Source organism: Diaporthe batatas (genome assembly GCF_019321695.1).
Source record: "Diaporthe batatas strain CRI 302-4 chromosome Unknown Contig00008, whole genome shotgun sequence".
Taxonomy (NCBI): Eukaryota; Fungi; Ascomycota; class Sordariomycetes; order Diaporthales; family Diaporthaceae; genus Diaporthe; species Diaporthe batatas.
The window spans coordinates 252,314-268,389 of NW_025408555.1; the positions used below are offsets into that span (position 1 = coordinate 252,314).

The 16,076-nt window shown below is 52.2% G+C and overlaps 4 protein-coding genes across 4 annotated transcripts; 2 read left to right on the plus strand and 2 right to left on the minus strand.

The window, feature by feature from the left end:
- Positions 1-19: 19 nt before the first annotated feature.
- KVR01_007425 (uncharacterized protein) lies at positions 20-662 on the minus strand (the record flags this gene model as incomplete). The annotated part of the gene is made up of 2 exons (XM_044788515.1): positions 619-662; positions 20-559 (listed from the first exon to the last, which is right to left on the minus strand). Exon 2 carries the CDS (start codon positions 551-553, stop codon positions 20-22), a length of 534 nt encoding a protein of 177 aa, XP_044643678.1. The 5' UTR covers positions 554-559; positions 619-662.
- Positions 663-2,904: 2,242 nt separating this feature from the next.
- Positions 2,905-4,895, plus strand: KVR01_007408 (uncharacterized protein; the record flags this gene model as incomplete). Its single annotated transcript, XM_044791622.1, has 6 exons — positions 2,905-2,989; positions 3,085-3,321; positions 3,387-3,497; positions 3,607-4,385; positions 4,485-4,718; positions 4,794-4,895. The coding sequence occupies 6 exons, from the start codon at positions 2,905-2,907 to the stop codon at positions 4,893-4,895; spliced, it is 1,548 nt and encodes a 515-aa protein (XP_044643661.1).
- Positions 4,896-5,248: 353 nt separating this feature from the next.
- Positions 5,249-6,459, minus strand: KVR01_007398 (protein-lysine N-methyltransferase; the record flags this gene model as incomplete). Its single annotated transcript, XM_044788912.1, has 5 exons — positions 5,249-5,544; positions 5,649-5,718; positions 5,838-5,954; positions 6,091-6,283; positions 6,431-6,459. The coding sequence occupies 5 exons, from the start codon at positions 6,457-6,459 to the stop codon at positions 5,249-5,251; spliced, it is 705 nt and encodes a 234-aa protein (XP_044643651.1).
- A 2,232-nt stretch (positions 6,460-8,691) lies between these two features.
- On the plus strand, positions 8,692-10,684 carry KVR01_007271 (proteasome regulatory particle lid subunit RPN9). The gene is made up of 2 exons (XM_044795076.1): positions 8,692-9,282; positions 9,344-10,684. The coding sequence occupies exons 1-2, from the start codon at positions 9,012-9,014 to the stop codon at positions 10,264-10,266; spliced, it is 1,194 nt and encodes a 397-aa protein (XP_044643524.1). The 5' UTR covers positions 8,692-9,011; the 3' UTR covers positions 10,267-10,684.
- Positions 10,685-16,076: the final 5,392 nt, after the last annotated feature.

Consider the following 16,076-nt stretch of genomic DNA (forward strand, 5'->3'; position numbering starts at 1 on the left):
TGCTCCTGCCCACAGTACCCTAGGGCATGGTGGCCTTATCCTCCTCATCCTCTGCATTACAATCCGTAAATTTCTTGGCGAGATTGTCCAGCTTGTTGATGTCCTCCAGACTCAAAGAGTCTTCTGGAAGATCGTCAGATTGCATGATTTTCTTGCCGATATTGACCAGCTCATTGATTTCCTCCACACTCAAAGGGCTCAAAGAGTCTCCTACAAGATCTACATAATCCGTGATGTTCTTGCCGAGATTGACCAGCTCATCAAATTCCTCCGGACTCAAAGAGCTATCGAGAAGATCCTCGATTTCCTTCTTCTTGTCAAAGTCCTTGAGAAACTTGTCCTTCAGACACTCCAGTATGGCGTTGGCAACAATGCGCACAACGTCCGATTTCTTGGCCACGATGGTTTTTATTAAGTCGAAAGTTTCTCGCGTTGCCTGGGTCTGCGGTTGGTAGCTGGGACCTTCGACCACGGCTTCTGCGCCAGAAAGATTGCCGCCAACTCTTGACAGTGCTCGGAGCAGATAGTCTTGTGTGCTGGGTGCTTTGTCCATTTTGATCTATTTGTTAATGTTAGAAGTTTATAGTTGTATCATAGCTGTAGTCTCTTCAGGCTTACCGTAGTAAGGTCTTCTTTGGGAGCTTGTATAATCTTGTGATTGCTTTATATATGGATGTTATATGGATGTGGGATGGAGAACATTTGAAGTAAGCTGGGATTGCAGCTGTGGGGCCTTTTTATACAAGGCTTCTGCGAGATTAGATCGCTCGCCGTGTGACTGATTACCCTAAGTTGGTGTTGGATAGTGATGGGCTGCTTGTGTTGACGGATCTAGTCTGCTGCCGGTCTTGACTAGCCTCATCTGTGCGGTATTATAAGGCTCCCAAGGTTCGATTATATTATTTACATGTTTATTATTATCATTCATTAAGACGGTACCCCTTAGCCTTGTCTATGTGTTATAAGGCTAAGGCTATAAGCATTTATTATACTATAACTATTATTATTATTAATATTACATTCTTTCTAAGCGCTGGGTTTTAAGTACTTTCTACTATATGAAGGCGCTATGTATGTCCTTGGACGTATACGGAATAGAAGCGAAACCACATAAGCTGGGCCCGGTGCGCACAAACTTTTGTGGGCTGACCCCGACGAAGGAACGTTTTCGTGTTCGTGTAGCGGGTATCCGCCAAGGCTGGATCTTGGTGTTCATGTAAGATGGATGCATGTCGTATGTAGCGCGGGCACGGGCAGGCGGATATTGGCTGTGGTGCGAGGGCAGCGGAACTGGTCTTTGGGATTTGGAAGACAGGGACGGACGGCGACATTTATGCGAACCCCGTGAGGGGCGCGCTGGGCGTGCTTGTGCTTGCGCGGTGTCGGTCGATCAGGCCATGTGTTCCAAGATCTGTCACGCACGTCACATTGGAACGATCTGAACTTTGCAAGCGAGTTGACTACCTAGGTAGTTAGTTATGCCTCATGCCAATCTACATGAAGTGGACTTATAATAATAGAAGGGATATTTAAGCAATAAAGTGCGGATCCTATTCATGTAAATGTAGACTTGCAGCAGCAGAGTAAGTTGTTGAATCCTAGCATGTGTAAAGGTAGAGTAGGAAGATATATAATTAGTTTAAAAAGATATTTAGTTTTTTTAATAGTTTTTATAGTTTTAATAGTTTTAATAGTTTTAATAGTTTTAATAGTTTTAATAGTTTTAATAGTTTTAATAGTTTTAATAGTTTTAATAGTTTTAATAGTTTTAATAGTTTTAATAGTTTTAATAGTTTTAATAGTTTTAATAGTTTTAATAGTTTTAATAGTTTTAATAGTTTTAATAGTTTTAATAGTTTTAATAGTTTTAATAGTTTTAATAGTTTTAATAGTTTTAATAGTTTTAATAGTTTTAATAGTTTTAATAGTTTTAATAGTTTTAATAGTTTTAATAGTTTTAATAGTTTTAATAGTTTTAATAGTTTTAATAGAAGGTAATGTCGGTTTTTAGAAAGTTGCCCCTGTCGCGCACCATATCTACCTAAGTACCTATGTCCCTACATGACTATGTGACCACCTCAACTTGAAGTGTGGCAGGTGAGTACTAGGTAAGTAGGCAGGGCAGTTGTTGGGTGCGCCAGGGTGCAACGCATTACCACAGTAGAGGCCGTGGGTGCTGAATGATCCCTGCTGTAATGGCCCAGCAGCGCGATAAGCTTTTGCTCCAGGTTCCTGGGCCGTCCCATGGCCGATAAGAATTTACAAGCACCCGCCCGCGTGCCACCCGTAATGAGGAAGAAGCTGGTCGGTTGGGATAATGACATGTGCTTGTCAATTGTCTGCCTGTCGCAACTCTTGCCCAGTCGCAATCTGCTGGTCATGGTAGGCCACCTCCTATACTGAACAGCTCTGGTGAGTGCGATATACGAAGCATTCCCGTCCTCCGTCCGCAATCTAGTCGACAAGGCAATGCAGGCTGACTTGCTCGTGTGGCTGCCAGCTTGCACGTCGGTCCCTCCTCGCGCCCTCCACACCCGCGTCGCAGTCCTCGTCCGCATCGACATCCGCCTCCGACTTCCCCTTCCTTCGCACGACCCACTCCGCTGAGCCGAGGTTCCTGTGCGATTGCGGACGGGACGGATAGACAGGCTGTTGGACGAGCCATCGCCGTCACCAGGCTGTTAGTCCCGGGCGAGCTTTGGACCGGTCCGAACTGGCGGATTTCGCTACTCATCGCCACGAGAACTTCCCGGGCGGGTCTTCGTCGCTGCACCTGCATTCGCAAACGGCTTCCGATTCCTGCGCGGCACACCTCGCATACAGGAGGCTTCTACAGTCGCCCCTCCGTCTGGGAGCCGCTATAATTGTTCAAATATCGCAAGAGAAGGGACTGAAACACCCAACATGGCAACCCGGCCGCAAACGCCAGCGTCGCCCAAGAATGTCAAGATCAACTCACCCGTCCAGGGTATTCCGGTGTTTGGTTGCGGTACGGCCATGTCATGCCCAATGTCATGCAACTTGACTTCTTTGCGCTGTCTATGCGCAATGTCCAACACTCGAGCCAGCTGACATGAGATGTAGAGCATGCCCAGCGTCTCCTGAGCCAGAATCAGGAGACCACCAATTCATGCATACAGCACTACAAGGCGATCCTGCGCTCCATCTTCGACAATGTTCCTATAATCCCACAGATGCGCAAGGACTCGGACGGGAGGCTCATCAGCACCCTGACCAGCAACTATCTGTGCCTGCAGTGCCCGGCCATCGAGAAGGAGGAGACCATGGCAAAGCACGGCACAAAGAAGGGCCACCGTTTCTGTAGGTTGCCATGCCGCTCGCCAGACCGCATGGTGCTACCGGAAGCTGACACGCAGTCCACAAAGTCATCGATTCCAGAAGTGGGTCGCTATTCTGCCACATGTGCGATGACTTCGTCTGGGACCCGACCCTAGAGGACCTGCGGAACCGCAAGATCGACACAGGTACCTTCTCAAGTAAGACACGATATTCCCTCCCCCTCCTAACCACGACCCTCAAATTGTGTTCCCGAGCTCCGGCGGTCACCGGTACGTGGACGTGCGCATCGGGGCTAACAGCATCCAGGTCGCAAGAGGAAGTACGATGAGCTTCTGGCCGAGGCCATCAAGGAGGACCCCAAGATCATCACCGCAAATACTATAATGCCGTCATGTCGCGCAGATGGCTTGCGCGGTATATACAATGCCGGCGCGACCTGCTACCAGAACGTCATACTTCAGAGCTTCCTGCACAACCCCATCCTGCGGAACTTTTACCTGAGTGATGGTCACTCAAGCAGTAACTGCGAAATTCCACACTGCCTCAGTTGCGCGATGGACGACATGTTCCAGGATTTTTGGGGCTCCGAGGTTACTAATGGTTACACCGCAGCGAACATCCTGTCGAGCTTCTGGATATCGGAGAACAAGGCATTCGAGAACCTGGTGACGACAAAGGAGCAGGATGCCCACGAGTTCTTCCAATTCCTGGCCGAGGAACTGCACGAGCGTAATGGCGACGGCAAGAGGCCCGAGATTGGCAGTGAGCACAGCTGCAACTGCATCATCCACCAGACCTACTACGGCAAATTGCAGACCACGACAACATGCCAGAACTGTGGCGGCGTTACGAACCAGGTACAGTCATTTCTGGACCTGAGCGTGGGCTTGGAGAACCTGGCACAGAAGCGAGGCAAGAAGGCGAGCCACGGCAAGACCTCCATGACCCTGCAGGAATGCCTCGAGGACGAGTACGTCAAGTCGGACAAGTGCGAGTACCGCTGCAACAAGTGCGACGGCACCCAACAGGCCAGGCGAAACACCAGCATCAAGAGGCTCCCCAACGTCTTGTCTATTCAGCTCAAGGTAAGCAGTTATCGTAGCTCGTCCCCTCTCCTGTGTGCATTACTTGCTCGGCCCTTGTCCAAAAGTCTGCCTCTACGTTACTGAATCTGATGATGACAGCGCTTTGAGTTCCGAAACGGGACCCGAGACAAGTCGGCAGCCAAGATCGAGACGCAGGTCAATTTCCCGTTGCAGCTCAACATGCTACCCTATACAAATCGCGCTAGGAGCGCAGACGCGAAGGAGGCATACGAGCTGTCGAGGTCGTGCACGTACGACCTCATGTGTGCTGTCGTGCACGTTGGCGAGATCGACACCGGCCATTACATCTGCTACTGCCGCGTGGGCGAACAGGTGAGCGACTCCCCTGACGATTCCGTCATCTGCCCCGATGAGTTATAAACATGTGCATGACTGACAGAGAACCAGTGGTTCACCTTCAATGACCACCGGGTAGAGCTGGCGTCCAAGGCCGACGTGCTCGCCGCCAAGGCTTATCTGCTGTTCTACATTGTCCGGACCCTGGCGTGACAACGGGGACAGGTGTCGCGGGGCTGCTGGTGGACCTGATGTACGGAGTTTCTCGGATTTGTGCGTTTGGAAGTAACGATTGTGCATGCATACAAAGACATACGGTGTCCGGGATACCTCTATTTTCTCCTTTCCCCGTCTGGTTTGATCTGGGCAAGACAAAAGAAAAAAAATATTACGGGCCGGGATGGTCCCGGCCCAGCATTGTCGGCAGGCGTTACACGGGAAAGAAGGTATCGTCGTCAAGTTCAGATTTGTTCTGCCCTGTTCCATACATGGTCGGGTTTCTGTGCTGTCCCCTTACATAATCTTGTTGTCTGTCAAGAAAAGTGTTCCCGAAAACGCCGTGAGAACTACCGATCCTGCATGTCCGGTCTCCAGCCCCAGGCCTCGCTGTCAAAGTTAGCGTAAGTGAAGAACTCATTGCTCAGCCCCTGCGCCGGCTCATAGTCCGTGGTCTTGATGCCGAACCCCCGGTACAGCTTGGTCACCAGGCCCTCCATGCGCTCGCCGGTGGACACGATGACCCTGACGTCCGCTGCGGCCGGCCTGGCCATCCACCTTACGGTCAGGGCCATCTTGGTCTGGCAGTCGTCGCTGAGGAACGGCGGGTCAATGATGAAGCGGTCTACGCTGCCTTTCAAGCTGGCTGTGTGTTGTGTGCGCATCCAAGTCAGCCTAGGGGTCTAGGAGACGACGAAATAACTGTGGGGGCCAAGCCATCGATGAGACATTGGGCCGGAGCCGGCTTACCCGGGAGCTTGACGGGCTGCATAAAGTCGTAGAACAGGAACTCTGAGAAGACGCCGAAGCGGTGGTCGTGCTCGAGGAGGGTGAGGGTCGGCTTGGGGGTCCCGGGCGGTGACGAGGCCCGCAAGAAGGCAGCGAGTTAACGCACATGCAACAGATATAGGACGGAATAGATGTCAAGGGGCCACTTACAAGAATATTTTTGAGCGCGACAAAGACGCTCGGCGTCGACACGACGGCGATACTGGTCTCGGAAGTGGCCCCCTCCAGGAGCTGCCTCGCGTACAAGGCCGCCGTCTCGTCCGAGAACTGCGTGCAGGTTTCACACGGGTCAGCAACACTGCACTGCACTGCACTGCAGTGCACTCTCACTCTCCCTCGTCTATGGCCGCCCGCCCCAGACTGGCATGTTTCTGGGGAGCCCAAGAATCAGGATGCATCCTACCCAAAACTGCGACTTGTTCCAGTCCTCGCCAAACAGCTCCATGGACAGCGGGTAGACCAGCGCGGCCTCCTTCTCGCTGCCCTCCGCCTCGCGCTCCTCGGCCGCGGCCTTGAGCTCCTCGAACTGCCTCGCGCGGGCGTCCCTGCCGGAGTAGAAGTCCTGCAGGGCGTCGAGGGCGTGCGCAGACAGGGTTCTGCAGGGCCGCAAAGAGACAGAGGCTCGTCTGTTAGTCATGCCAATCCCGTTCATTGGCCCCGCGCCGTCATCTGGTGTCTCGGCGATCGATCGTCGCTGGCTTGTGTGGGCATTTTTGCGGGTCTTTTGGATTTCTCTTACTCACATGGGCTCATCGTCGCTGCTGTCTGCCATCTGAACGCTCTCTCGGTCGAGGGAATGAGTGTACTTCACACAATTCGGGCCTTGCGATGAGGCCTCGAATCCTGGACTTTGGGCGTGGGCTTGTGGAATTGGGGTGGTTTTGGGGTGGTTCTGCCGCCTGCGCTTTTTCCGAGGGTCGATCTAGATCAGGTGCTGCCGCTTTTGACTGCACAACAGCCCAGCCCAACGGGGCTCCTGGCTCCCCTGATCCATATCATAGCAACTCAGAAACAACAAAAAGAAGGGCATATCGTCGCCGCTTAATTCTGTCACGATGTAGCGTGCCTGGTTCTTCGCATTGCACTCTGATTTGAAAACGCAAAGAAATCTAGCTACGTATTTACAGGCCGTACACCCCCTGAATGTCGAGGTGCCCGCGGCCATTTTTCTCTTTCCTTTATTGATCATCCAGCACATGCAGGTACTTCTTCTCCTCCCTCTTCTCCTTCTCGCTCGCTGGCGGCAGATCGTAGAATGCGCCGCTACGGAAGCCTTGCTGCAAGGGGGATCAGTACAACTAAAGATCTGGATTGCTGAGGGTCAAGGCCGGGAAGGACTTACCACGTAGTGGTATGTGAACTTGCTGATGTCACCTGGGTCAATGCCGAGGTCCTTGAAGGTCTTCGCCTTGTAGTCAATCACCTGATCGACGTGCTCCATCTGGATCTGCTCAGCAGACATCCAGGGCCACCACAGCACCTGGTTCAGAAGCTTAGCAGCGGGCTCCAGGATGCTCCTGGGCACGTTGATGTGTCGTCGCTGGGAGAAGATTTCCCTGTCCACCAGCTCGGCGATTTGCGCAGTAGAGTACTGCTTGGGCCCGTAGAGCTCAAACGTCTGTGCTGCGGTGTTGTCGTCGTACAGCATCAGCTCCAGGGCATGGCCGACGTCGATAGACTACGCACGGTTAGCTGCTTCACCAGACTGTCCGACCCCATTGGGCCAAAGCTTACGTGGACTGGCCAGTATTTCTCCTGCATGTGATTTGAGGTGAACAGGTTCGTCTGGCCGGCGAGCTTCAGCAGCAGCTGATCCTCGAATCCGAACAGTGGTGCAGGCCGCACGATGGTCGTCTCGGGGAAGATGTCCCGAACCACCTGCTCACCACGGCCCTTGGTCGCCAAGAATGTTGCCGGGGAGTTGGGGTCCGCATTGTAGGAGGACACGTGGATGAAGCGGTCTACGTCGTACTTGGCCACAGCCTCTGCGATCCGACCGGCTCCCTCGACGTGGACATCCTCCAGAGAGAAGTTCCTGAACTCAAAATGTCAGTCAAAAGCCCCCGACCTCGGTGTCTGCTGGCGTACTTGGTCGGGTATGTCCGGCCCACCAGGTTGTAGACGACGTCTGAGTGCCTGACGGCCTCCTCGATCGACTCGGTATTCCGGAGGTCGTATTCCTGGTTGCAGATGAGCGATCACTCCTGAAACACCAAGACAGCACCGCACGCACAATGAAGTTCACCCTGCCCAGATCTCCCGACACCTTGAGGTGGCGCTTGGCCATCTCCTCTCTGTACGGGATGACAACCTGACATCCTTGCCGAGCTGTGCGATTCTCCGTCAGCGACTTTGTTCCTCTGCTCGGCATTCCCCCCTGAGCGTACCCAATCGGTTGACAATGTACCGTCCGAGCTGTCCCGTTGCGCCGAATACCGTCGCCGTGTGTCCTGTGCTGCCGTGTCAGAGATCCATTGCCTCGCGAACATGGGGCGTTGCCGTCAAATCGTACCGCCTAGCGCCGACCTGTTCGAGCACGGGTCAGTCCTTGATCTGGAACGGAGCGAGGGGCTCTTGAATGGCTACCTTCCACCCTGAACTCGAATGATAGGCTTCCCGGTGCGTGTAATCGCGACATCCTGTATCGATCGTTGTTGGATGGCTTTCCGGGCGATCTTGGGGAAGGCTCGCGATGCGGTCGGTATGGAAGCCATCCTTGCTGAATCCGCGGTCGCAAGAAGGCCGGTGTTGTGTTCAATGGGTTGTCGACCGTCGTCGGGAATTCGATGAAGCTTCGCCTCGGACTGGTAATTGGCAAGCTCCAACCAGACGCTACCAATTCCCAAGCAACAATGCCGAGCCGCAGAGGACGCTTGGGCCAGCCAAAGAGCCAGCAGCGGCAGGTATTACCTAAGCCAGCAAAGCAGCCTGGGGGCACCCTCCCCCCGTCTGCCCCCCTCCCGCCCCCCCCTCGCTCTGTAGTGCTCCCTTGTTGGGTTAGTAGGCCAACCCGGTTCTAGAGCGTCATTGGAGCTCTCTCTACAATTGGAGCTCGACCACAGGCTGCACTCCAGCCGCGTCGACCCTAGCGACCATTGATTGCCTGCCAACATCGACATCAGCCACTCAACCACGGACTCCCCAGAGATCTCTTTCTCCTCCTCCCGAATAGCTTCTCCTGCGATCCGACGATAATCGAGACGAACCAAGCACGCGGAATACCTGCCCATACCCATAATCAGTCAGTCAGACCGTGCGTACGGTACGCAACAAGGGTAACAGTCCACTGCTGTCTGGTGCTCCCCGTTCGGTACCGACAACAACATGAGCAACGACGAGAGCACGCAGGCGTTCCTGCAGGAGATCCTGCTCCAGTCCCCAGAACACCTTCAGGCCGATGTCCTGCGGCTGCAAGATCTCTGGGAGCAGAAGCTCTGGCACGAGCTCACCGAGACCCTGATCACCATCTTCAACAACCCCGAGAGCGCCTCATCCCGCCTTCCCATCTACAACAACTTCATCCTGCAGTTCGCCGACAAGATCAACCAGCTGAAGCTTGTCGACCTGGCCCTCAAGGCCGCCCAACAATGTTCTGGTCGGTCCTCTGCCAGCATCCTGCGCAATCACACGAGGACACCCGGCTGACAAGCAGACAGATCTCCAAGAACGCCTCAGCTTCACCGAGGCAGTCGCAAAGAAGGTGGACCCCGAAGAGGAGAAGAAGAAGAACAAGAGCGCCGATGAGGAGGAGGATCCCAACTCGAGAAACGCATACGTGTACGCGACGGTTGCGGTGGCACAGGTGAAGCTCGACCTCGGCAACCTCGAGGACGCCCGCAAGGACCTGGCCAAGGCCGAGAAGAAGCTGGATGTCTTCGACTCTGTCGAGACGGTCGTCCATGCCGCCTTCTACAAGATCAACGCCGACTTCTACTACCTGAAGCAAGACTTCGCATCCTACTACCGCAACGCACTGTTGTACCTGGCATGCATTGACATCAAGAGCCTGGACGCCGGCGAGTGTCGCAAGCGGGCATACGACCTGGCGACCGCGGCGCTGGTATCGACGAGCATCTACAACTTTGGCGAGCTGCTGCTGCACCCTGTCCTGGACGCGCTGAACAACGACAAGGACCGGTGGTTGCGAGAGCTGTTGTTCACATTCAACGCCGGTGACCTGGTCAAGTACGACCAGCTGTCCGGGAGCATCAACTCGGACAAGCTCCTGGCCCAGCACAAGGAGAAGCTGCGGGAGAAGATCTACCTGGCAGCGCTCACAGAGGCCGTCTTCCGGCGGCCACCGCACGAGCGGGCGATGAGCTTCGCGACGATCGAGCAGGAGACCAAGGTCAAGCCCCATGAGATCGAGCACCTCGTGATGAAGGCGCTGAGCCTGGGCCTGCTCCGGGGAACGGTGGACCAGGTGGACGAGGTGGCAAACATCAACTGGGTCCAGCCCAAGGTCCTCGACTTCAAGCAAATCGACAGCATGCGTTCGCGTCTGGCTGAGTGGGACAGCAGTGTCAACCAGCTGGGCAACTGGATCGAGAAGTCGGGCCAGGATGTCTGGGCCGCGTAGCGAGCAGTCTAGGCGGTTCAGGGAACAGTTGCCGACTGGAGGTGGCGGAGTCGGGCGAGGGTTGTCATGGCCTTGGAAGCCAAAAGCCGTCGGCCGGCTTGTGTAAATGCATTAGAGGCAGGCTCGGAAGACAAAAGAGACCATTATGAGCGAACTACCCTTGTCCGAGGGGCCTGTTTGACGATATTCATGGTGAGCAAGGTCTCGGCAGTAAGATGCTGGCATTGCATGTGCGCTGTAGTTGCTGGCCCAAGAACTGAATATCGCCTACCCAAGTCAATTGCAGGAGGTTGTTGAGTTGGGTGCCAATATATGTCAGTCTGGTCTTGCCTGGGAGAGCTATGGTGTACCCAGACATTCACCTAGACTTCCTAAGCCCATACACGGGCATTCTGGAACTTGCAATTATTTGATACCATTTCTGGTGCTGTTCCTCCCCTGTGCCCTGCGTTGCTGGAGGAGTAACTACCCCGCTATCGCTACTCCGTATTCAAGTATGAAGGTACCTTGTAGTCTGGTGCCTTCGACTTTGGTGCAACACCCACCATGCAACAAGCCAACCAAGTTGCGTCTTTCGTCTGTTCTTTGCCACTTCAAATCAAGCAAACGCTTGCCATCGGAAAACCCAGAAACGAAATCGAGAAGCAGCTTCAATTTCTGAGTTTTCTTTCTGCTTTGTTAACTTTCTCATGGGTGTTGCTAACCTTTGCCAGTGCAACGACGCGTCCAGCACGTCACACATTCCATGTGGTCGTCTGCACCGATGCAATACAAACGCGCATCTCAGCCCCCAGGACAACCTCAAGAGCCATTCCAAGCTACGCCTTTACATTGGATTCGACCGGGCCCTTGGCTTCTCCATTGCTTGTCTTGTCTGCAATGCAGACCTTCTTTCCTCGTATTTCGGCGAAACGGTCAAATGGATGAGCCACTGCCCGGATCCGCAAAACGCCTGTTGGATCTACATCACAAGACAGCCCAAGTCATCACTTCCGCGAGCCAGAGATGGTAGACAGACAATCACCGCTTGCAGTTGCGCCATAAGGTTTAATTTACCATGCTGGTGTTGTGAGTCGCGGAGCCGGAACAGGTCACTCGCAAACACGCACGCGCGCGCACACACACACACACACACACACACACACACGTGTTTCACAAAAGGGGGCGGCATCACCGACAACACACGAACAACAACAATACAGAAACCACCCTGAGCCACAGTGTCAAGTCTCATTTCAAAAGTCCCAATTTTGATGCACCAGCTGCCGGTGCCGTTTTGTGACGGCTCGGGCCAGTCTGGCGGAGGATCCTCGGCTAGTCAGCTACGTAAGCTGCGCGAAGCATGTCCTTACAACATCCGATATGGTGTAGTGGCCAACATTCCGCGTTTTCATGATGAGATCCGCGGCGCCCGGGGTTCGATTCCCCGTATCGGAGATCGGATGTCCTTTTTTGCCATTTCACGCAACTCACGCAACCAACACACGTCTCTTTTCCAATTTCCGTTTCCCTTTCCTTGCTTGCTTTCTATTCCCGGTGTTCTGGAAATTTGGTCAAGTCTCTGGAATCTGTTTCCCCCATTCTTCTTCCCTTTTACTTATCTCTGGAATTAGGTCTTCGATGCTTTGTACTCTGCCCGATCTCGACCCATGATCTCCTTTCCTCCTTATGGGGATTCTAGAAGCAGAATATGGTAGATCTGCTACAAGTACTTAGCTTGGTATGAGTTCTGTTTCTCTATGGCTCAGCCTGGGTTTGCTGGTAGGTCTCTCTAGGCACCATGCTGTCCTTCTGCGTGTACATCATCAAGCTGCAGGCGCTCTTAGCGTGGATCGGGTTGTCGAGTCGAGTGGCTGGGGTGCATGAGGTGTCTTGGGCTTCGTATGGGCTGGGACTGCCTTGCAACGTGCGCAGCTGTCCCCCGATCAAGTGTCTTCGTCTCTTTTCCCTCGCTCCTTCTCTGTTCTTCCCCCTACTACCTCGGCAATAGCGACTCCTATTTGAGCTAATGACTGCAAAGGCATATTGCCATTTCTCGATCCTTGTGCCTGAACGACAGCCCTAGAAATGGCCTTGCTCAAGATAGACCAGGGTGAGAATGAGGATATATGTTGCAGGGGTGTGCCGACGCTGAAGATTGAAAACCGGCGGAAGGATACTTTTCTGGGTGGACGAGGCGGAAATGTGCCTCTGTCAGCAAGAGCTGGTACGAACAAGTTGTGCTGCTAGGCTCCGGTCTAAACTTATCCTCAGAACTGACAGGCATCTCCAAGACCGCTGTTGACCCGGACCAGATCTGGATCGACCTCTACGAATCCGGGCCCAGAAGTGAGCGCGCACTCAGAATCCGCCAGAAGTTCCTACGAATATACGCGGAACGGCGAGTGCGAGAACGCCCTTCACTCAGCCAAAGGAGAAGGGATTGAAGGAACAGTCACAGAAAGTGTGACGTTGGTGGATCTTTGGAGGCGGCTGGTCTTAAACTTTCACATTGCTCCTGCGGAAGAGAAATTAAGACCCTCGAAACGCGGCGAAATGGAGCCTGTCGCTCACAGGAGGGACGAGAAGTTATGGCCGACCTACGTGCACCGCCAGCCGGGAACACAACTACGCCGGCACCGTGTGCAGCCATCAACTCCTTCTTGTAGTAGGCCTCCGACAACTCTGCCGGAGGAAACCACGAGATTGCGTACATCGGCCTCCCTATCTCATTTCTCAACGAGACGGAGAGGCAGCAACCAAAGGGCTTCCTTTGCATCAGCATCCTGGGGGCTTGCAGTGGCAGCAGTGATAGCAGCTTCGATTCATGGGAAGATGCCTGGAAGCACAGCAATAAGGGGCATCGAAACCAACGGCTGTGGCCACTCTCCTGTCCCGAATGTTTCCGCTTACACCATGAGGAGACTTTTTCTTGACGAATGTGCGCCCACGTGCACGAACATCACGCGCCACCAAGCGAAGCTCCGCTGCGGTGTCTGCTGGTCTGTCGGCCATTTTCCAAGCCAGGCCACCTCAAACACCACCTGGAGTGGCGCCACAAAAACCTGTTCAACGGGGACAGGCCACTGTCTTGCCCGGAATGCTGCCGCTTAGATTGGACGCCCCCTCCTTTGACAAATTCTCCGACTTGAGGGCACATGTCGAAGCCGAGCACGATCGGAACGTCCTCCCACCTGGTCTCGGTCAAGTCCAAATCCACAGGTTTCTACTCCGTGACAATGTATATTCCAGCATAAAGGGCGGGCTGTCGGTATACAACACGAAGTCTCACATAGAGAAAGGAACGTTTGGGAGTCCTTTTCCGTGCCCCGAGTGCCGTCGACGGGGCGAGGAGGACTACATTGTACGGGATCTGGCCGGCTGGATCGTCCATGTGTCGGGCTTGCACGGAGTGGAGAACGCCCCCAATCCCCCTTGTACCACTGGAGGACAGACTTCGATGCCTGCTGTGCGACGCGATTGTGACCAACATGTCGAGGCACTTTCTCAACATACACATCAAGGCCGGCCAGTCTGAGAGACCGTTACCTTGTCCAGAGTGTGTCAGCAATGGTAACGAAGCTGGCACTTGCACTGTGCGGTCTTTCACGGGCAGATGGCTCCCACAGCTGAAGTGACTGGTCTGAATCAGAGATCGGGCGTGCGGTGTCTGATCTGTAACAGGCATTTAAGCGACCTGGGCTTGATAGGGCACTTTGCAGAAAGGCATGTAGCCAAGGGCCTCTTCACGCAACCATTTCTGTGTGTTAGGGCCGGAAACAAATCGGATGTGCGGATTCAAATCCGTGCAGAGTGGGTGGTGCACTGCGCCGCTGTCCATGGGGATGCATAGAGTGCAACCCAGGCTCATTCAGACTGAGAAAGAAGGTGCAATGCTGCGCAGTCATGCGGGGCCCCGGAACGCCGTGCAAAAACCTGCTCTGGAGCTGCGGGGTGCAGCAGGGGAATCAGTTCAGCTGTCTCACATTCAAAGACAGAGACGAAAAGCTCAGTCGAAGCAAAGGACCAAAGGGACCCAGCCCCGCTTCAGATCGAAGGGAATGGATATCGTATGCACGGTTGCTGACGCCGGAATCCGAGCTGCTTTGACGTCGATAGAGACGAGATTTCCACGACAGATGAAGGCGTGAGATGCTTTTGGGGGCTGTTCAGCTGCAGACTTGACTGCGGAATTTGATGAATTCTTTCCACGGTTGCCAATAATGTGTTGCTCTGGCCGAGACTCTTGCGCATACACTGGAGTTTGTGACGACAATTCGCTTTTCATGAAGATTGAAATGCTGCCTGTTTATGCAATGCCACAGAAGTTAAAGTCACTTTGCGCAAGGCGTGACCTAATGAGGATGATGAAGAGAGGCAACGGTTTTGCGAAATAACGGCTACTAAATCACAGCTGTAGCTGGGCAGCCAGGGCTCACTGAATTCACAGCGAAAGGGGGGGTGCGGGTGAGTGCCTGCTGTGTGGCCGGAAGAACAAGCCACCCTCTGGAAGATCATTGGAGACTATAGCCTCGGCAATTGGGATAAAGAGGCATTCAATACCCTGACCATGGAGCGAGCCTAGTTGTTGAAGCCGTTGGGTGGTAGCAATTGCGATGAGGGATCGAGCCCGGGATTTGGAATCGGGGACTAAGGGCGAGCAGGTGGCAGCGCTCACGAGCGACGCCGCGAGAACAAGTTGATGGGCGGCCATGATGCCGGTTAGGAAAAACTAATCGTACGATTGCTAGACACGCAATGCGGAGCTGAGCAGCACCTCGTTTATCTGAAAGGGCCAGACACGTAAGCTAAAAGAGGTTCTTTTGCCGCCTGAAAAGATTATTGGTATCTTGGCGGGATTTAGTAGAGTTCTGTGGACTCTAAATGCTGCATATATCGGAGCCTGTATATTGTGATTGTTTCTGAGCTGAGTGTGTGATTTGACAAGGGCCTCGGTAATGCAGAGAAATGTAGGCTGAAATGCTGTACGCCCCAACACCAATGCCCTGCAAAGAAACGTGGCTATCTTGAGGATGAATAGCGATTGGGAAGACGCATGTGAGTCCTGTGCTCCCACTCCGCTGCTCAGGATCAGGCGACATGTTAGATAGCAACACGCGACCCTCCGGGTTCGAAGCAGGCTCGAATGATTCAAGTATCGAATTTTCATTTTGCTACTGAATTGCAAGGAGGCACGCTTCCGGACTGATCCTCGTTGGCCTTTTGCGGTGGCTTAAATCGTGTCTCTAAAGTAAAGCAGGATTAGTTACCTTATTGTGTCCAGGGTGGCCATATACTACACTACATATACTAGGCTTAATAGTATAGTCTAGTAGTGGCTTCAGCCACACTATATTTTTCCTTTACACTATATAACTACTTATTTCTTCCCTTTAAAACTTATATATAAAGTCTTTAATAGTTTTATATATATCTTTATAATTCTTTTATAAAGGAACTATAAACCTCTTTTTTTCTTTATTTTTATTATACTTTTTTATATTATTAAAAAGTTAATAATTATTAATAATAAAAGTATAAACTTAAAGAAAAATAAACTTATTATATTTTTTTTATTTATTTATAAATTATTTTTAATTTTTTTTAAAAGCTTTAATACTTTATTATAAAAGTTTTAAGAATAATATATTATAAATTATTTTTTATTTTAAATTTTTAAAGCTAATAACTATATATTTAAATAAATATTATTATATTAAACTTTATAAACTTATTTAATAAAAGTTTTATTATAATATATATATATTTAAAAGAATAATTTTAATTAATTTCTTTTAATATAATTTATTTATATAATAATTATTTTTAAA